General features: G+C 34.5%; 2 protein-coding genes and 2 long non-coding RNA genes across 11 annotated transcripts; 3 read left to right on the top strand and 1 right to left on the bottom strand.

The window, feature by feature from the left end:
- The first annotated feature begins 430 nt into the window (after positions 1–430).
- Positions 431–2,950, top strand: LOC105972682 (uncharacterized). 4 transcript variants are annotated; one of them, XR_016032239.1, is made up of 6 exons: positions 431–562; positions 760–885; positions 1,472–1,525; positions 2,144–2,202; positions 2,419–2,492; positions 2,606–2,950. It is a non-coding gene; the product is annotated as an uncharacterized LOC105972682 (long non-coding RNA). The 4 variants fall into 4 exon arrangements; XR_016032241.1 differs by lacking the exon at positions 1,472–1,525 and having other exon boundaries at positions 433–562; positions 764–885; XR_016032238.1 differs by lacking the exon at positions 1,472–1,525 and having other exon boundaries at positions 436–562.
- Positions 2,951–5,021: 2,071 nt separating this feature from the next.
- On the top strand, positions 5,022–6,983 carry LOC148769684 (uncharacterized). Of its 5 annotated transcripts, none has more exons than XR_016032235.1 (3): positions 5,038–5,447; positions 6,244–6,624; positions 6,716–6,983. It is a non-coding gene; the product is annotated as an uncharacterized LOC148769684 (long non-coding RNA). The 5 variants fall into 5 exon arrangements; XR_016032237.1 differs by having other exon boundaries at positions 5,039–5,447; positions 6,244–6,347; positions 6,429–6,983; XR_016032234.1 differs by having other exon boundaries at positions 5,039–5,447; positions 6,244–6,600.
- A 2,963-nt stretch (positions 6,984–9,946) lies between these two features.
- LOC148769683 (B3 domain-containing protein At5g24050-like) lies at positions 9,947–10,805 on the bottom strand. Its single transcript, XM_088820410.1, has one exon. The coding sequence runs from the start codon at positions 10,652–10,654 to the stop codon at positions 10,214–10,216; it is 441 nt and encodes a 146-aa protein (XP_088676536.1). The 5' UTR covers positions 10,655–10,805; the 3' UTR covers positions 9,947–10,213.
- Positions 10,806–18,699: 7,894 nt separating this feature from the next.
- Positions 18,700–21,230, top strand: LOC148769682 (uncharacterized). The gene is made up of 4 exons (XM_088820293.1): positions 18,700–18,803; positions 19,303–19,890; positions 20,262–20,268; positions 20,391–21,230. Exons 1-4 carry the CDS (start codon positions 18,700–18,702, stop codon positions 21,228–21,230), a joined length of 1,539 nt encoding a protein of 512 aa, XP_088676419.1.
- Positions 21,231–21,492: the final 262 nt, after the last annotated feature.

Genomic DNA, 21,492 nt, shown 5'->3' with positions numbered 1-21,492 from the left:
CGTTACACGCATTTCTTTCATCCCAAATCATTACTCTGTTCAATCTCTCGCTTACACTCTCTCTCTACCAATTCTCGCCTGATATTACTGAGTAGCAAGACAATGAGCCAAAGTATTACCAGAAGTTCAGAACGTTTAACAAAGGAAAAATCGCAAGAATCGAACGAGATAATAAGGAAGAAACAATAAAGGATTATGTGAATGGATTGTTCTTATAACTTATAAGTTGGTGCAAGATTATGCTGTGATTATTTTCATTAATTACTTGTACGTTGTTTTTTATCCGCTTGTACATTAATTTACATTAATTAATATATTATTTGATTTTTATGTGCTTTAAGGAATTGTGCCTTGTGCATTAGAATACTTGTACTCTCGTCTAAAATAATTTCAAAAAAATTACCGGCCCTAAATTAAAATACACTCAACTCTCCCTCTCTCTCTCTCTCTCTCTCCGCCCGCCCTTAATTCTCTCTCTCTCTCTCAGTACAGAGCCATTTTCTTATTCACCGGCGAATTCGTCATTTTCTTCCGGCAAGACTCCGCATTTGTGTATTTTCCGGTGAGTGTGCGTTCTCCTCTCTGTCGCAATTGAAACGGCAAACACAAAATTGGGGAGATTAGGGTTTTTAATTTGTATGTGCCGCAAATTATCTATTTTATGCTTTGATTTTTGATTTTTGATTTTTGATTTTTTTTCTTTATTTTCTGCAAATTGAGTTGTTTTCTGACTGTTCACCATTGTTGCCCTTGTTCAAGCAAGAAAATAAAGGAAACAAAATTCATCTCCGTTAAAGCAGTCGACGCCGTCTACTCGGAGGGTTTGGATTGCGAATTTGGGAATCATTTCTTCTCAAAACTCGGAGAGAACCGCGAGTGTTATAAGTAAGTGTTACATTATTTCTAATTCGAGCACGTTGTATAGCCTTTTCCGAGGTCAGAATCATACGACCCTGAATCTGTCAAAACAGGACAGTTTTGAATATCCATCTTACGGGGCTGTTTTTGCTATGTTGAGCTAATAATTTGGGCAGTGTGTCTTCTGAGAACTTGTAGATTACATTTTCAGGTTCAATTTAGTGTATTATTTGAACAATTTGGATAACTCAATAAATTGTTATGATTTTTCAAATAAACAGTGCCAGCAGATGCATTTGTTTTAAAACCTGGCAGTTTCATGTAATCATCTTCCGGGGCAGTTATTGGTGTGTTAGGTTGATAATTTGGGCTCAGGGTCTTCAGTGAACCTGTAGATACATACGTTAGCTTTAATTCGATATATCTTTTAGGTTATTCGGATAAGTATGGTGATCGTAACGATTGTTCGAATAAGCTGTGGCAGCAATATATTCTTAATAAATCTTTCAAGAAATTCTTAATAAATGTTTCAAAAAATTGACTATGTGATATAGTGGAATAATACGGTTATATTAGCATTTAGAATCTTATGAAGTGATAAATATTTTTATAGTTATCGAGCATACTAAAGCTCTCATTCAAGACTTGAGCATGACTCGAGAGTAAGGTATCTTCTTCCAAGAACTATTCAAATAAGTTCTCATCTTGATTCAACACTTATTCCAATAATTTGTTTCGTATTGTTTTTTAAGCTTCCTCAATTATTATGTGAAGTAGAACAAATGAATTACAATTTTCATCCTAACTAATAATTCTCAGACAATGTATCACATTAAACACATGAATTGGATGAGGTAAGTAGCTATTTCTGCAAGAGCCCAGATACATTATTGCATTATGAGTGCTACTAAGTGACAAATGATTGAAATTGATTCTATCATATGATTTCTTATCTTCTAATTGAATAATTCTTTTTTTCCCTTTCAGTTTTGCTGATAGAATTTATCGGAATATGCTCCTTGTTCCGATGGATTTGGCCTATACGTTTTCTGAATTATACCCCCCCCCCCCCCCCCCCCCCCCCCCCCACCTTATTCCCGCGGAGCTTAAATTTTGTTACATGCAGGAAATTGATTGGAGCTATTGCTTTAAAAAATGGCTTTTCTTTTAACTATCCTTATAATCCTGTTTTGGCCTTTGTGTTTTTTCTTGAATCTATGGGTTTCATTGCCTCAATAGATGTGGTGCTATCGTTATGAAAGACTGACTGTAATCTGGACTGCAGGGATATTAAGATTTCTAAAAGCTGGTTGAGAGCCTCGGATTTCCCATTTCCTATTCTAGGTCAACATCTACAATGTTCTCTCTAGGCCAATATTGATTGTTCTGTGATTTTTTTCTCTTACTGCTGAACATAGTTTTGTTGAGGATTGCGATACATGGTTTTTGCTTTTCTTTTACAACATTATAATACTCGTCCCTCTTCCTTTTGGTTAAAAAGATTTGTTAGTACCTCTTCTGTTGTTGGTGTTAATCAATTTATTTTGATTTTTATTTTAGGTGAACGGCCTAGTGGGTCTGTTTAGGAGTTTACATGTGGGATGGATGGTCAGTTAGATGATGTTATTGTTAAGGTAAGTTCCGCGAGTGTTTTTTTCTTCTCGTTATTCAGTTTGCTTAATTTTTTGTATTTTTGAGTTCTACGATTGACTTGGGCCATTGTCTTACATCACTGATATCTTTGTAGGATGTCCGTGTTCGAAAGGTCGATCAATATGCGAATGATTTTATGTGGTTAGGTTCATCATGGACATGCCGAAAAAGACGTAGGCACTATGGAGCATTCTGTCGAAATGGGGCTGTAATTTCTGTGACTGTTTGATGAAGTGAAAGAACGTTATTGTGGAGTCATATTTGTTGTCGCTTAACAATTTATGAAGTGGAATTTATTATGAAATAATTATAGCAATCTTTCTTATTATTTGGAATGATTGATTTATTATTGTATTGAGTATGATAGACTAAAATTATAATACTTACATTTGATTGATAATATGTAAATTTGCAATCTTTAGTTTTATTTTAATTTTTTTTATGGGTCTGAATTGCTCAGTAAATTAATGCAATTGTTGAGAAACCATGTAAAAACTATTGCAACCAATAATATGGTAACTATATGTATATATTTTAGCAACCAAGAGATATATTATTTATCAACCAATAGATACCGTCACTATATGTATACTATGTAGCAACCAAAAAATTTGGTGGCAAAATATATATCCTATAGCAACAATAAAATATGGTCACTATACGTATCTATCATTTAGCGACCAAAATTATATGGCCACTATATATGTTGCTATAGCAACCATATTAATAATATTGCCACCATAAAATTTACATTAGCGAGTCAAAAATTGGTCGTTAATAATTATATTTTTAGTGACCATTATTAGTTCGCCGCTAAATCTCATCTTTTAGCGTCCAATTAATTTTCTTGTCACTGGGTACTTTTAGTAGCTACCCTGTTGTGACCACCGGTGACCAAGCTTAATTTGGTCGCTATAAGTTTTAGCTACCATTTTCTAACTTTTAGCGACCATACAAAATTGTCACTAAAACCAATATTTCTTGTAGTGAGATCTGCCAAAAGACGAAAACAAGAAAAAAAAAAAAAAAAGACGAAGAAGAAGAGAAGAGGAGAGATTGAGAACGTGAGAGAGAGAGGGGGAGTAAAAGAGTGAAATAAATTATATCACGTTAAAAACCTAATCACATAAGGGCACTTTAGTCTTATCATGTCTAGTTAGGGGGGTCTCACTAGTTAAGAATGAAACTTGGGTGTATGCAAAAGTCTTTAATAGTCAATTGGGTTTAGTTCAAAATATTTTCCATTTGAGGGGGTTATTGCATATTATTGTATGTAATGGAAAATTAGGAATAAAAAAGAAAAAATAATACAAAGGTTCAGACTCTCAAAGGTCTCGAACCCTATACCTCTGCAAAATACTACAAAGCACTTAACCAGTTCAGCTACATCATCGCATTATACTAATTATTCCTAATTAGGGGGATTTAGGTGCCTCATTAATAGGATTTGTAAATAGTGCGGATTTAATTGCCTTATTAATAGGAATTTTGTAAATAGTAGATATTTATTAAAAAAAACGTCCGGATTTAGTTGCCTTGTTAATAGGAGTTTTGTTAATACTATATAATTATTAAAAAAAAATGGGTAGTATAAGGGTAAAATTAAAAATAAATATTTCAGGGGTTTTTCACAAAGGAAGAATTATGGTATGGACATATCACTATTTTTTATCTATAGGAGGGGTGTATTGCTCCTGAACAATTTTTTTTGCACGAGTTCACCTGTACTCAATTAATTGTGCCACTTTGCCTTCTTTTGCCCGTTTCCAGGTCAAAATGACCGGTTATGAACCCATGTGCGCTGCACATGCGAAATCCAAGGCTATTTTTGTCTTTTTCCATATAAAAATCTCTAATTCCTTTAATTTTCTCTCCATTTCTCTTTTATCTCCATTATTTTCCCTCTTCAATTAGCTAGAAATGGTGTTATTTTCTTTATGTGAAGATGGGCGATTGTTAAGGATGAAGCAGTCGCTAGAAAAATGGTGAAGTTCATCGAAGTCAGCACAGTCGGGGTGTCGAAAGAGGCGCAAAACAGAGCTGCCACCATTCTTGAAATCATTTCCCTTAGCTGCTGCAAAAGTGATGACAACAAACTCGAGAATTTCTTCGAAACAACCATAATCTAATGGCCGAAAGGTGGAAGAAACTCAAAGAAGCTATCAAGAACAACAAACTCTTTCACGTCCCCAAATTTTTGAACCTGCCATTTCGCCAAACACTACACCGAAACATATCCCGGTAATTACATACACGTATACATATATATTTTGCTCGTATTTATTAAAAAAAATGATGCGTAAATTACAAAAGCGTCACCACAACTAATCTATTAAGACGCCATGAGTTAAAACCGCATTACTTGTTGAATATTTTATTTTTTACTTATTTTATTAATTCTCAAAAAATATCAAATGTGACGGTTTTATATTTAATGTCACAATAGACTCGTTATATCGTAGTATTTTTTATTAACTGTCATAGCATGTTCTATTAATTGTCATAAATATGCTAAAATATTTAGTGGCCAAATAAATCCACTATCTTTATTAATTAATTATATATACATATACAAAAAAAAAAAATCATCTTCTCCTCATTGAGAATTCGAGATATTTGTCATTTGGCAGTAGAAATCTTTACCCCCCATTATCCCCTGCCGGCCTCCCCTTCTCTTCTCAATACTTAGGTTCACAATTTGCCCTCCAATTTTCTGCTATGTCTCGGAATTGATTCATTACGAAGTATCTTCTATGAATCTCAGAAACAGTAAACCTAGATTTTCAGATTAGAATTTTGTTTTTTCCCGATAAAAGAGTTGGATATGGATTTTTGCTGAATCGTCAAATTGACGCTTGTTCCCTTTCACCCATAGGTAGGACAAGCAATTGGGAATTTCGATTTCGATTCGGTGGAAAGAAGAAGGATTAAAGCTGGTAAAACCTCTCTGTCTCTATCTCCATATCTCTCTCGTAAAGTTACAGTACAATTATTTCTCGGCCTTCTTTATGTTTTTCCAAAAGATAGAATAGATTCGAATAATTGGATTGAAATCCAAGAATTTATTGGGGTGCGAGTGCAATCAAATTATTATATTAGCTTTCCGGTGAGGAAATAATTTCGAGGGTTTGATGCATGCTGAACATCTATGTTGATTTTTCTGGAATGCTATATCAAATTTTGAGGGTTTGATCTGTATTTCTGTGAAGAGATTATTTATTTATTGTTATATGGAATTTTACCATGGTGGAAAGATAATAAATGAGTGATGTGTATGTGTATTTATAGCTAATAGGTGAATGTGCTTGGTGTATTTTTATTAACTAAAGAAGATGTGGATTTGGACTACTTGAAATGTGTTCCTATGCTTAGCTTTATAACTTTTTCTTTCAAAACAATGTGTTATCAAATTATATGTATAACTTCTGATGTTTTGATTGTATATGATATTTTCCTTAACGCAAAAGAGACATGAATAATTTGATATCCATATGAAAATGCTGCAAATATTGGGCCTGCTTGCAGAAGTCGTAAACTAATTTCTCAAGAAGACTGTAATTCTCACACACACACACACACACACGCACACGCACACGCACACGCATATATAATATATACATATAATTTCTCTTGTGTTTGTTCTCCTTGTTGGATTATCAGCAACTTTTAATTTACACTACTTTCATATCGAAGCAAAGTTTGGTTCCTTTATTGTTATAATGATAATTTCAGGTTGAAGCAAGGTTAGGTTCCTTTATACGAACATGGAAATCGTGGCTGAATCTGTTAAAGATGGTGTTGATTGCTCCAAGAATCTACAAAGTCAAGCACTACAAGTAATGTTTTATAGATTTTATCTATGTAGACCAGAATTTGTATTTGTTATACATATAATGGCCATTTTTATGTGGTTTTAGTCGAAGATTCTGTTATGAGGTACTGTTATGAAGCGTTAGTCCGTACATCATGTAAGTTCAATTTATGTGCTTTTAATCTAAGGTTTTAATATTTTTTTTGATTACAAAAGTGCGATCATTTTATACTTTAAGTTTTGCAGTAATGCCAAGGAAGGGAGTGACTTGTAAGACAGTAAGATTATATGCTCTAGAATATGTCAGATATTTTTTTTTTCAATCTTTCAGTCGCTTCATAACTTCATTCTACTCGTTACATTGCTCTCATTAATCCCATTTATCTCGACCAGGTCCAGGACATCAAAAAAGGTCATCAAAAGGCTGCTAAGTTCTTCTGAAGTGGGAGATGGAGGGATGTCGTAGTACAAGTAACATGACAATCCGCTGAAAAACCAGTCAGTCGAATCAGATGTAACAGTTTAATTGCACTATTAAAGAGAAGGTTTCTTCTTTTATATTTTAGAGTAGATTAGATGTGGAATAATTTTTATTTAAATATTTATGTTATTTTGAACCATTGAAATGATTAACCTTCAATAAAGAAAACATGTTGGTGTATATGTCTGTAAATGTTTTTTTTTTTTGTTCGTTGATATATAATTTTTTGGTGAGCAACACTTTAATGTAAATTAGATTGATGTAAAAAAAAAAGTGTTAATTATCACATAATAAAGTTATTGGGACGTGTAACAAATAGAATTGAGAGCTTAATATCGTCATTATATATGTGCATTGTGACGCTACAGAGTGTCATAAAAACAGGTAGTTATTGCAGTTCAAAATTAATTACATGACGCATACAAGCGTCACAAAATATGTGTAATCAGGACGCGTCAAGGCGTCACATAGTGTGGCTGTTGAGACGCTCCTTCCGTCACTAAAAGATATTATGACGGCCACCTATGTGACGCTTTTGTTCGGCGTCACAACAACCAAAGCGTCACAAGAAGTGGATATAGTGACATTTTGAGGCGTCATAATAACCAGTTTTTGTAGTAGTGCAGTCGCTAGAAAAATGGTGAAGTTCATCGACGTCAGCACAGTCGGGGTGTCGAAAGAGGCGCAAAACAGAGCTGCCACCATTCTTGAAATCATTTCCCTTAGCTGCTGCAAAAGTGATGACAACAAACTCGAGAATTTCTTCGAAACAGCCATAATCTAATGGCCGAAAGGTGGAAGAAACTCAAAGAAGCTATCAAGAACAACAAACTCTTTCACGTCCCCAAATTTTTGAACCTGCCATTTCGCCAAACACTACACCGAAACATATCCCGGTAATTACATACACGTATACATATATATTTTGCTCGTATTTATTAAAAAAAATACCGATGCTTATACGATTTTTTCGACAACTTTTGCGTGGATGAAATGCAACGAGAGCGAACTTTGACTGGTCATTTGCTGTAGGTTCTGTAAAAAATCTTGATTCCATTGCTCTTAATTGATGAATCCACATCTTCGGTCTGATAAGCTCCCCCATTAAACAACGGCATCGCGGGTTGGAATTTTGGATTGTAGAGAGAGAGAAAGAGGGGAATTAAGGAAGATGAAACTCGAAAGGGACGACCTTTACAGGTGTTCTTTTTTCCGACAACGTAATTTGAAATGCTCGAAAATGCAAATATATTTTGCGAATGAGGGAATTCATTTCTTTCTAATGGAAGAAGAAAAATAATGGAGATAAGAGAAAAATGGAGAGAAAATTAAAGGAATTAGGGATTTTTAAATGGAAAAGGCAAAAATAGCCTTGGATTTCGCATGTGCAGCGCACATGGGTTCATAACCGGTCATGTTGACCTGGAAACGGGCAGAAAAGGGCAAAGTGGCACAATTAATTGAGTACATGTGAACTCGTGCAAAAAAAAAAAAAATTGTTCAGGAGGTGATCCGCAAAAACTTAAAAAGTTCAGGTGGTTTAATGATGTTTACCCTTTTTTATAGTGAAAACTTGTTTATTCTTAAAAAAAATTATTTTAATTAATATTATTGTCTGGACTGCTAAATTACTGTCTCCACCAGTAATTTACGGGTCGGAGACAGTAATTTTACTGCATTAATTAATTTTATCGTCTTGGCCTGCATTTTGTTGTCTTCGACCATAACATTATTGTCTCATGCAATAATATTACTGTTTGGGACATTAATATTAGTAATATTACTATTCGGGAAAGTAAAATTCAGAATATTAGTGTTTGGGACAGTAATATTAGTGTTCAGGACAGTAATATTACTGTTTGGGACAATAATATTTCTGTTTGGGACGACTATATTAGTAATATTATTGTTTTGGTATTCAATATTATTATCTCAAACAATAATTTTATTGTTAACATAGTAATTTAGAGAGAAAAAAAAAGTTTTTTTTTTTAAATCAACGGCGGAATATGGTCGGAAAAAAATTCAGAAAAAAAATTATTTTCTGAAAAAAAAATATTTTTTCAAAAAATTATGAAAATGGGGGTTAATGCGATATATTTGTTCAAATTCGGGGTCAATGTGTAATATTGATGAAGTTAGAGTATAATGGATGGAATTGACAAAAATATAGGGTATATTACACCCACACCCCTGAGGTATACTTTAATAACTTTAAGGTCCCTGTGGTATCGATAATTACACTCACCCCCTTGAGACGTAGTTATAAACTCCAATGGTATAATGCATTGGATACGTTATTGGTTTCAGGAAGTGGCGAAGACAACAAAGAGTTATGGGTGATTTAAAAAATATTGGGGGAGCCATGTCACCCCATAACTCCCCATAACTCTATGTTATCTCCACAACTAGCTAAAAGTAATAGTCCATTGAACCCTATCGGAATAATGTATCCAATGCATTATCCCGTTAGAGTTTTTAACTACCTTTCAGGGGGGTGAGTGTAATTATCGATACCACATGAACCTTACAGTTATTTAAGCATACCTCAGGGATGTGGGTGTACTTTACCCAAAATTATATTATGGAGGGTATTTTAGACAAAAGACATGTATGAGTTTATCTGCAAAACTATTTTTTGTCTGGACCTATGTGCATTTAAGTCCCCTGTCATGGGCCTATTTGACATTTGCCCTATTTTGAAATAGGGATGTATTTAAAAAAAATAGTTTGGAGCTGTAATTTAGTTCTAATTAAGTTTGCTACGAGGGACCCAATCATATTAACTCTTATTAATAATCTAGTCCATTAAATAATTAATTAATTAATTAATTGTAGTTTATTTGATATTTAACTAGTCATCTACTTTTTGAGTTAACCTATTCTATTGCTATTCGAAAACTTAGCTTTTATCCTAGTTTTTTGAGAAATTATTTACCGGACATCCTTAGAACAATCAACAATATACAACAATTTCTTATCAAAAAAAAAAAAAAAAAACAATATACAACAATTCTATTTACATTGTACAGTATAAACATTATATATTTATGCAAGTTAATGTCAACTAAGTTCTATTTAACGTACCAATTACACGTGAAAGAAGAGAAGAACAATAAATACCTACCAAAATTTATCTGTCAAACAGTGGCGGATGCAGGACGAAAATTCAGGGTATGCCGGCTGTGCCGAGTCCAAGAATTTACTGTATAGTGGGGTTAATCAACCAGCAAGAAGAAAATTTATAACTAACAAAAGTCGATAACTTTCGTAAAAGGATCGAAAAACAAAATAGAAAGTTGTGAGTATGTAAACAAAAATATGAAAACCCTAATATCCAAAACTTATGATATATCCAATAATCTAACCGTTGATCAAACCCTAATCCACAATTAACTAAGGGGCCCGCATTAGTTATTACCTGGGAGCTTGACAAGAGCAAAATGCAACTCTTGATCGATCCGAAAAGACCATAACTGAACCACATCCCCGGGTTCAAGACGATTCCTCTCGACAATGTGTCTCCATTTTCCGTTTATTACGTAATTGGAACACGTATTCTTGCCGTTACCCTTTTTCATATCCCATCTGCTCAGCTTCACTTTCTCCCGTCGCAACGAGGGCTCGATAATCGTGACGTCTTTGAACTTCATCTTGTTGTTGCGGTCGCGTGTCGTGAGGAAACGAGCCTCCTCTTCCGTCAAGAATCCGTGATCGCGAACCCGTGTGAAAGGGATTGATAGTCGGTTATTTCCGGCGGCCAAATCCGTTTCGAACAATCCCTTTTGGATAACCAGTTTCATCTCCGCCTCCTCTGATATATTTTTCCCTTTCCCGATTTCTTGGATCATCTTCTTGAATTCTTCCGGAAGCGGGGGCGGTGTCGGGGGCCCATTCCCGATGGCTTCTTTTTTCTTCTTCAGATTATCTGACGACTTCCTTTTCTTCGCCTTCTTGTCGGAATCTTCTTCTTGTTCTTGTTTATCTTCGACTTTGGAATCATCGGCGGTTTCTATTACAGGCTTGTCTATGATTTCTACTCTTTTGGTTCTTGGCCGCCGGGGATGGTTAAAGGGGGATGATGACGTGTTGGATTTTGATTGGGTCTGCTGTTCTGCTTCGATTAAATCCTTCTGTGATGTTTGGAAGGCCACTTCAACCAAAGCGTTAAATAATTTGCACTTCTTGCCCAACATCTTCTATTTAATTCTCTCGCCCTATGTCAATACTTCAAGTTGAAAAAGAAAAGGAAAATAATATGAAAGTTGATGAAGGGAAGACCGATATGTATATATATACATATATGTATATATAGAGAGAGAGAAAGAGATGGGGTTTAAGTGGTTTCAAAGATTGTATATGACTAGGTTTTCGTTTTATAATTCTGCAATTAATTAATCTTTGTTGTGTCCAGATTTGCTGTGAAATTGTTTCCTATTTGAATTATAATTTCTCTTTGGACAATTGTTTGGGTTAGTTTATTTGAATTATAATTTCTTCTTAATTCTCCCGCACGATTAAAGTAATGAACGTGTTATTAATTAAGCTGAATAGGAAATAAATTGAATGAACCCCTGCTGCCACCCCCCGCTTGGATGCTGCCGCTACATTGACGGCTAGAAGAGTGACGGAGGTGGCGTCGCCGCTGCTATGGTCCAAGCCTCTTGTTTCGAGGTTTACGTTGAGCCGGAGCGGTGTGGGTCAACGGTTGACTTGGGTTGACCGGAGCCAAGAATGGATCGTCTATTACAACTTGCCTGCAGATATATGCGATACTTACGGTTTGTGCGGTGCGCATGGAAGTTGCTAATGTCGGGAATTCTCCAGGTTGTGGGTGTTTGGACAGATATGCACCGAGAGATGAAAAGGGTTGGGTTGGATCTGATTGGTCGGGAGGGTGTGGTGTGTAAGAAGGACGCCGTTGGACTGGCCTAACGATGTTTTCTTGGGTTATTATGGGATTAAAATGCCCGATTTTCAGTTCACGTGGTTTAACCAAAGCTTGAATCTCGAAGAATTCACTCTAGTAGAAAAATGGCTTTTTACTACGAATTTTTTTGCTACCGCCAAAAGAGGGATAATTACGGTTTTGGTCTCCCAAGTTTGCACATTTTTCACTTTTGGTCCCCGTGCCGTCAAAAGAATACACATTAATGTTGTCACATTGAGTCCCTCCATCTATTTGACCGTCAAGAGCTAACGTTCAACTCTTGAATTATGGTTGAATTTTGGATTTTTCTTTGAGAAAATTGCGCTCAAACCCCTGCATTCTTTGAAAATATTCTAAAAACCCCTAAAATTTTATTCAACCCTAATTTAATCCAAATTTCATCATTTAATCAATTTTGACAAACGACCCCGATTTTTACCACTATTACCGCTGACCGTTGACCGCTGTTGATTTTTTTTTTTAAATTCGGCATTGACTTTTTTTTAATATTTTTTACGCCATTCACTGATATTGGATTGTCCTTTAACAAAGTTGACTTTTTAATTTTCTTGATTTTTTTTAAACTTTTTCTTGTGAATTGTTTTTACCGATTAACACAATATTATTAGTGTATAACACAATAATAATACTACTAAGTACTACCTCCTTCCCGAATTAAGTGGCATTTTAGCCAAAATCACGCAAATTAAGAAACTTAATTAATAGCCTATGTTATAATAGAAAAGTTCCAAATTACCCTTTGCAATGCTATTAACTTACCTCGTAGTAAAATCAACAAAAGATATTACTTGTATAAATTAATGACTTTGAACAATCAATGGTAAAGGGCAATTTTGGTAAAAAAAAAATTCCTTGAAAACTTGAAATGACACTTAATATGAGAATTTTTTTGTGGCTGAAATGCCAGTTAATTCGGGAAGGAGGTAGTATAATAATATCTAGTATCGTAATATTAAAATTACAAACTTCTAACAAAGTTTTTATCTAAAAGTTTGGGGCCAAAATACAATTTAATTTTTTTTATAAATCCATAATTTCTTCCTCTCAAAATTTTCTCGTGGAACCGCCAGTGCATCTTGATTTCATCCCAAAAAATATGAAGGAAGATGAATGAGGCATCTCCGGAGTAATTTGGAAATGAGATAACCACTCTAGTACAACGGTTTTTAATTTGGGGCTAACACCGGCCTTTACTTTGTATCTTTTTTTTTTGCCTTAAAACTTTCCGTCGCTTAGCTGCGTTGACTTTTTCCTTTTTTCTTTTATTTTGACTTTTTTTATGATATTATTTTTCTTTGATTTTTTTAAATTATATTTTCCCACTAATCAACAATTTAAAAAAAAATAAAAATCAAGGAATAAAAAGTCAACACTGTTAACCCGACATTCAACATCGGTCAACAACGGCAAAAAAAATCAATCGAAAAAAGAAGCTACCGAGTTAAAAAGAAAGTCACGGTCGGATTAACCGATTTTGAAAAATCGGGGTCATTTGTTAAAATTAGTTAATTGATGAAATTGGGGTTAAATTATGGTTAGTTAGAATTTTAGGGGTTTTTAGAATATTTTGAAAGAATACAGGGGGCTTATTGCAATTTTCTCAAAGAAAAATCTCAAATTCAACTGTTAACCGTTACTTCTTGATGGTCAAACAGACGGAGGGACTCAATGTGTTAAAATGTAACAACATTAGTGTGTATTTTGTTGACGGCGGTATTTGGGGGACCGAAAGTGAAAAACGTGCATACTTGGGGGACCAAAACTGTAATTATCCCGTAAAAAGATGTAAAAAAAAAGGTACCTTTTACTAGGAGATAATTTTGGAGTCGTAGTACATGCTTAGATTTAACGTAGTAACAAAATATTTGCGACGGTCATTTACCGTAGCAAAGTTTTTGTCACGGCCGTGTATGGCACGGGGCAATTTCGTAGCAATTTCGTAGCAAAAGCCTTTTTACTAGCTACAAATTCGGTACCTTTTGTTACGGTTTAGTAAAAAGCTATTTTCTACTAGTAAGCGTAGGGGAGAGTGTGCTTGAGGAATTGTACTTGGACGGCTTACTTACATAAGTATTGTATGTAACATAATATTATTTTATCCATCTATGTACCAAACGTCCAAAGGGAGAGAGAGAGGACATAGTGAGGGACACCAGAATTTGAATCTCTGGTCTTTCGTGATTTTTGTTCTTTTGTGAGCGCGTGAGATCTACCCTGAGTAGGGATACACGAGAGCATTCAAATATGTGAGGTAGGGGTTCTTTGGGTGTGCGTGAAACCGAAGTCATATATTCATCCTAGTTAACGCCCGTGTGGCTCGTGATAGTTATTTAGTTGTAGGAAGTTGTTGTATTGGAGCTCCGGTTACTTTACGTCAAAGCTGTATCAATTTCCGTGAAAAATCCAGGGTGAGTCAGCGCCACATCACTGGTCAACACTCTGACCGCTGAAGTCATGCTAGATCTTCGAAACGACGTTGCTCGCATAATCGCCCTAAATGGATCAATCTTAAAACTTGTCCTAAATCATCCAACTTGTTCAGACAACTCGTGTCAACTAGTTCAATTGATCTTCCTTCGTTGTTGGATACTTAAATTTCAAACCCTAAGTACTTAAAAAAAACCTAAATATGCAAACCCTGCTATAGTAGAAGAAATTGATACAAAAGAACCAAAGACATTTGTGGAAGCATATCGAAACATGGATTGGTATACAGCCATTGAAAGAAGAAATTGCGGCGTTAGAAAAAAAATAATTCAAAATAACTTTTAATCAATCTTAAAATAATTTAATTATTTTTAATTAACAACCATTTAATACTATGGTTGGAGCAAATACATTTAAAAAAAAAATCAAAATAAAATATAATAAATCAAATAAATGTTTGCAAACTCGTTTTGATACTTTTAGGTTGGAGTTGCTCTAAATATGTACTTAATTATATTTATCGCAGCTATACTGAAATATTTATTAGTGGACTATAATATATAATATATATACGATCATTATACATTTTAAACATAATAATTGATATTCTTAATCTTTGGTATTAAACAAAGTGAATAAACGATTTAATACCAAAGATTTAGAATAGCATTGTTAGGGGAAATTACATTTTATATCCCTAAACTATACCACTAAAATGATTTTTGTCCTCAAACTTTTGCATCCACGTAATATATCCTCAAACTTGCCACTTTTTAACAATTTGTGCTCCACCGTTAACTTTGCCAGTCAAGTTAAACGGAATGTCACATGTGGCACACATGATGTCGACAAGGCTTGCCCCCTACGCTGATTGAACATGACATGGAGTGACACGTCATTCTCCCCCTATTTCAATTATGAAATCCCTAATTTCTCATTACCCCAATTCACTGAATCCGATCCGATAAACCCCAACCCTGAATTTCCAGCATAAGTCTTCAAATTGAGGTGAAATTCGGCATCAACAAGATCATCAAACCCTAATTTCGCAAATAATCGAACATTTGTGGAACTGAAACATCGCAATCGACCAACAATCTTCGATTTTAGTAAGTTTTTTCAATGTTCTTATCTTTGATCTTCGGCTTTGGGGATTTGGGATTTGTTATTGGTTTCTTAATTTTGAATTATGTATGATTTCGAACAAGATTGAAGATGCGATTGTAAATTGGGAGTGTGTATATGGGATTGAAAGCAATTTCGAGATGTGATGGCTAGGGTTTCAGGTGTGAAGAGTGAAGTGAGAATCGGGGATCTGAGAAATTTTGGAATTGGGTTTAGATTGACTGATTTCTGTGTCAGCTCGACATTCGACGGCCACGTCAGCATCACATGCGCCACACGTGACAACTTGACTGACGAAATTAACGGCGGAACACAAATTGTTAAACATTGACAAGTTTGAGGGCATATTTCGTGAATGCAAAAGTTGAAGGACAAAAAATATTTTAGTGGTAAAGTTTAGGGACATAAAATGTAATTTTCCGGCATTGTTATGTTTTGTTAATATATAAAATCAATTTGTTTATTTATTATCAATCGATTAAAACTTAACTTAAGGCATTCAGTTTATTAGTATTATCATGGAAAATTTTATATTTTAATTAATATATAATTAGAAAAGTTAAATCAAACATAAAATTTATTTTCGTTGGATCCCATCAAGAGAAAAGTTAAAACAGTAACATGAACTTCATGTGGAAAATTTACAGTTTATGTCCCTAAACTTTACGGCTAAAACGATTTATGTCCTCAAACTTTTTCATCAGCGAAATATGTTCTCAAACTTGCCACTTTTTAACAATTTATGTTATGCCGTCAACTCCGTCAGTCAACCTGGACGGAAATATCATGTGTGGGGCGCATGAGATGTCGATCTGGCTGTTAAATGCCGATCTGGCTGACACCCCGTGATGATGTGGCCGAAAAAATTAACGTGGAGTGACATGTGGTTTTCACCCTCTATTTCAATTTTAAAATTCTCAATTTGTGATTAAAATCTCCAATTTGTCATTCTCCTATTTTATTGGATTGAATGTTGAAACCCTACTACTCATATTCTACACTATTATTGTGTAATAGAGTATTGACCGTTCAATAAAGGCAAACATAATAAAAAACCAAAAGAAGTAATATTAATGTGGTTGACAGTAATATTGATGTCATCCATAGTAATACTACCGCAACCACAGTCATATTATTATGTTTACAGTAATATTGCAATAGTAGACAATATTATTATTATGTTGATTGGTCAACAAATCAAACAAAACAAAAAAGCAAAAAGAAAAATATTGATGTGGTTGACAATAATATTATTGTGTTAACAGTAATTTTACCGTCAACGATAGTAATATAATTACGTTGGCTTATCAACAAATCAAACAAAATAAAAAAAATGCCAAAAAAATAATAATATTGTTGTGGTTGGCAGTAATTGTACTGTCGCTGACAATACAATTACGTAAATTTACTGTCAACAACAATAAAATTAAGTAAATGTACTGTCAATGACAGTAAAATTACGTAAATGTACTGTCAGCGATAGTATAATTACTGTGAATGACATTACAATTACGGTCAACGTTCAGCAGCGGTCGTAAAAAAACGGATACAAATTTTAGGGAAAAAATAAATAAATAAACACTAAAAAATTCAATTCCAGAAACCGGTGGTAAAAAATATTTCATAAAAAAAATTTAAAAAACAAAAGTCAAAAATGAATTTTTGTGGTCAAAATTGATTGAATAAGAATTGAGTTTAAAGGGTTGGGCGTAATTTTGTCATACACATTAATTTTTCCTTTATTTATAATACATATTAAACAGAAGGGCTTATTGACGAAAGAGATATAACCCCTGAACCTAGAATAATAAAGATGGTTGGTCAGGTGCACAAAAACCCGGAAAGAAAAAGAAGAAATTAAGGTTTGATCATAATCAAATTTAAAATAAATTTCTAAAAATGTTTGGAATAAAATTTTCACTTTAAAAGAGTTGGAATTTTTTAGGAAAAATGCTATTTGACCCTTCAAAGTTTAATTCTCACCTAAATAAATGAAAAACTAGATGGAAGGAGTGTTGATGGCAATTTATTATAGTTTACGGGATGTGGATGACAAATATAAAAGTACGTGGTGTTGTTCCCAAATAGTCATAACTCCGGAGATTGTTGTTGGAAAGTCTCAAGTGCTTGAGACCAACAAGGCTCCCGATTTCCGAAGGAATTTTTCCGACTATTTGAGTAAGATAAATTCCTAGTTTCTAAGGTGGCTGGAAAAATTGGCAATTGTGTTCGTAATTGAACCAATAACGAATGGGTTATCACCTACATCGATACCTTGTAAATTCGTACAATTCGTGAGCGACGAAACAAAACTAATATCGTCTTCAATAATGTTTCCGGCGACGAACAAGTAACGAAGATTTGAAAGCTCTCCGAACCTTGGCATTGGCCCGCTAAAATGATTATCTGCTAGCAGTAATTCTACGAGCGAGGAAGCATTTGAGAATGGAATTGGAATATGGCTACTAAATTGATTCTCACCCAAGTGCAGACCCCTCATATTAGGTAGAGTGAGGCCTACATTAGAGGGTATTGATCCTTGAAGTCGATTGATGTAGACTCCAAAAAAGATGATACTGGATATATTGAATAGACCTGGAGGAATTGTGCCGGTTAGGTTGTCGTGAGCTAATTGAAGAAAACTTAGTCTTCGAAACCGAGAGAATGATTCGGGAATTTCTCCTATCAAGCCGCACAACCTTAAAGAAATTGCTCCGAGAGATGTTAGGTTTCCTATAGTTTGAGGGATATGCTCCGACAGTTAAATAACTGCTGGAGACAGTAATTTAACAGAGAAGACAGTAATATTAATTAAAATATTTTTGAAGGAAAAAAAAGTCAATTAACAGTTAAATTACTGTCTCTGACAGTTAAATAACTGTTAGAGACAGTAATTTAGCAGCCAATATGGTAATATTAATTAAAATATTTTTTTTAAGAAAAAAAAATTATTAAGAAAAAAAAGTCAATGTCGTAGACCCGGCGGTCAACATCAGTTGACCTACCGGAAAAAAAAAAGTCAACGCCGGCGACCGACGGTCTCCGGTGGTGGCGGGTCAAAATTGAAATTAGGGTTAAAATTGGTTAATTGATGAAATTGGGCTAAATTGGGGTGTAAATTATGAAATTGAAGTTGAATTGAGTTTTAATGAATTGAGGGTAATTTTGGTATATATAAAAAGATTTTCGTTATTTGCAAATAAGTTTGAATGAACTAGATTTATTTAAAAGATAAAAAAATTGGATGTCCCTCTTTTGATTAAGTGCCCTTGTCATGGGCCTATTTGTCATTTGCCCTTGATATAAAATATCTAGCGATGCACTGATCCTCCAATACTTGGCTCCTCGGGAAGATTGTATGTGAAATTGGGTAGTGATGAAGATGTAGAGAATATGGTTGCATTGCATCTGATAATGAAGATGAGTGTGGTCGACTTTGTCGTAATCCGCAAAGATGAAGCTAATCCGCGTGGAAAGAGGGTTCGCACCGATGGCTGGTAGGTCTCCATCATTTTCTGTATTGATGAAATGCATTTCTTTATGATTGTTAACTATTGTGTGATACATAGTATATAATATGACACGTAATAGTATCATGCTAATATAAATATGGTATGGACGTATGGTACTTACAGTACGTAATCGTTATTCGTATAGTATGCGTGATAGGTAAATTTGGTATTGTTGGTGGGAAAACATAGTATCATATAATGGGGAAGATAGTACGTAACCTATATCTAAATAGTATGGGTGATAGGTAAATTTGGTACTGTTGGTGGAAAAACATAGTATCATATAATGAGGAAGACAGTACGTAACCATTATTCAGACAGTATGGGAAATAGGTAAACTTGGTACTATTTGTGGGAACACTTAGTATCATATAATGGAGAAGATAGTATGGAACCAGTGCATTGTTATGATATTTTCATGTACATTGTTATTTGGATTCCAGTCTATTGTAATCCATTTTTAAATTTTTTTTTAAACCAAAAGCGGCAATCAATCGATGGAAATCGAGGGTAATCCGCTTGGAAATTCAATTGATGCATGGAGACATTGCATCCGTGCGGAGAATCAGTTTTTTAAAGATCCTGATGATTTTAGGCATATGCTGAAAAACTATTCTATTGCTAATAATCGATCATTTAAGTACATGAAAAATCATCAACAAAAGATCATAGCAGTATGCATTGACGAAAACTGCAAATGGAGGGTTTATGCATCATTGTACAAGTCAGATAAGTTATTTAGCATTCGCAAATGCAATCTTGAGCACACTTGTCGTGATGCTACTCTTCGTTCAATAGCTCATCCTAAAGCCGAAGCTACATGGATTTCCCAAATTATGAAACAAAAATTGAGAACGCATCCAACTTACAAACCATGTGGTATGTTAGAAGATATCCGAGACAATTATGGTCTGGAGCTTCAGTACTACACAGCATGGAGGGGTAAAGAAAAAGCAATGCGTGATATCCATGGTAATGAGACGACATGTTATGATAAACTGAGACGCTATTGTCGTGCATTAAAAATGCATAACCCTGGTAGCATGGCAAAGTATGAGATCGACCGTGCTAGGTAAAAGTTTATTCGGATCTTTATTAGTTTTGGGAGTTCTATTTCCGGTTTTCGTCGGTGTAGGCCGATGATATGTTTGGATGGGACTCACATTAAAAATAAGTACAAAGGATGCTTGCTTTTTGCTCTGTGCAAGGATCCAAATGATTCCTTATATACATTGACATATGTAGTTGTTGATGCTGAGAATGATAAAAACTGGGAGTGGTTTTGCATTAAATTGAAACAAATTCTAGATTTTCACAATGACAATAGATTTTTTAAATTACCATTTTCTCTTATCGTCATTCGGGGCTTCTTAAAGCCATCCCGTTAGTATTTCCTAGTAGCCACCATGCATATTGTTTGCGACACTTGGTGGATAACTTTAGAACTCAGGTATTTTGATTCTCTATAATATGCAAATTGGAACGTACCATTTCTCACCTCATGTCATACTTTTGTATAACATGTTTCATACTTTTGTATAACATGTTTCATATTATTACAAAATAATATAGGTGTTGAGGCAGTACCCATTGCACAACAAGTTATACTGGGCGAGTGTTTTACATAATGCTGCATATGCTCCTACTCGGCAGGAGTTCGATGCAACTATTTCTTGTATAGTGCAATCTATGCCTCTCGCGGCATCATTTATTTCGAATTGTGATCCAAATCATTGGGCCAATGCCAATATTTTTGGAGAAAGATGGGGAATCGTGAACAATAATCAGGCAGAAAATTGGAATGGTTGGGTTAAAGATGCCCGATCTTTGCCTGTTCCATCCATGATTGATCATATACGGATCAAAATAATGGAGATGCTAGTTAAACGACAAGGAAAAAGTTTGGCAATGACAGGCATATTGTGTGAGAAAATTCTAAATAGATTAACAATCAATCATATGGCCTCTCGTTCCTTCAAATATTATAGATCAAGTAGTACCGCTTTTGAGGTATATGATGAGAACAAGTCGTATAAGGTTGACTTGCAACACAAGACTTGTTCTTGTAAAGCATGGCAATTAGAGAAACTTCCATGCAAACAGGCATGTGCATGTTTGGAGTCAAAAGGATACTCAGTATATGAGTTTGTTGACCCATGCTTTCATATTGATACGTACAAACATGTATATCAATTCACGATTAACCCAATTCCCTCGTTTCATGAGGACTTTGACCTGTACGATGCGTGTAATGCTCCGCCCTATGTCTTTGTTAATGCACCTGATTCAAGAACTCGACCGGGACATAGAAGGACAAAAAGAATTCCTTCACAAGTGCAAACTCGTAAACTGAAGTGTGCTCGGTGTGGGAAGCTTGGACACAATCGTCGTACTTGCACACAACCAATCTGACTAGAATTTTTTTTTTGTAATGTAAATGTTGTCTGCATTTGTGTTACTTAAACTAACTAGTTTTGTTTCTAATGTAAATTTTATTTTTTCATCAGGGAGGACAAGATGGAGTAGAGCACACATGGTTGCCCATTATGTTATTCAAGTGATTGAAGTGAATGAAAACTGGCTGTTTGTACTTTATTATTATGTGATTTGTACTATGTTGATTTGAACTTTGTACTATGTTTCAGTTTGCACTATGCTTTTGCTATTTGTATTT

This window comes from Erythranthe guttata, chromosome 7 (assembly GCF_056151865.1).
Source record: "Erythranthe guttata isolate IM_541 chromosome 7, IM_541, whole genome shotgun sequence".
Lineage (NCBI taxonomy): Eukaryota > Viridiplantae > Streptophyta > Magnoliopsida > Lamiales > Phrymaceae > Erythranthe > Erythranthe guttata.
The sequence above is the reverse complement of the archived record's forward strand: the minus strand, read 5'-3'. Positions and strand labels throughout refer to the sequence as shown.

Coding starts and splice junctions, on each gene's coding strand:
- LOC148769683 (XM_088820410.1), bottom strand. CDS start 10,654: ATGATCCAAGAAATCGGGAAAGGGAAAAATATATCAGAGGAGGCGGAG.
- LOC148769682 (XM_088820293.1), top strand. CDS start 18,700: ATGGTTGCATTGCATCTGATAATGAAGATGAGTGTGGTCGACTTTGTC. Junction 18,804..19,302: donor AGGGTTCGCACCGATGGCTG/GTAGGTCTCCAT, acceptor TTAAACCAAAAG/CGGCAATCAATCGATGGAAA.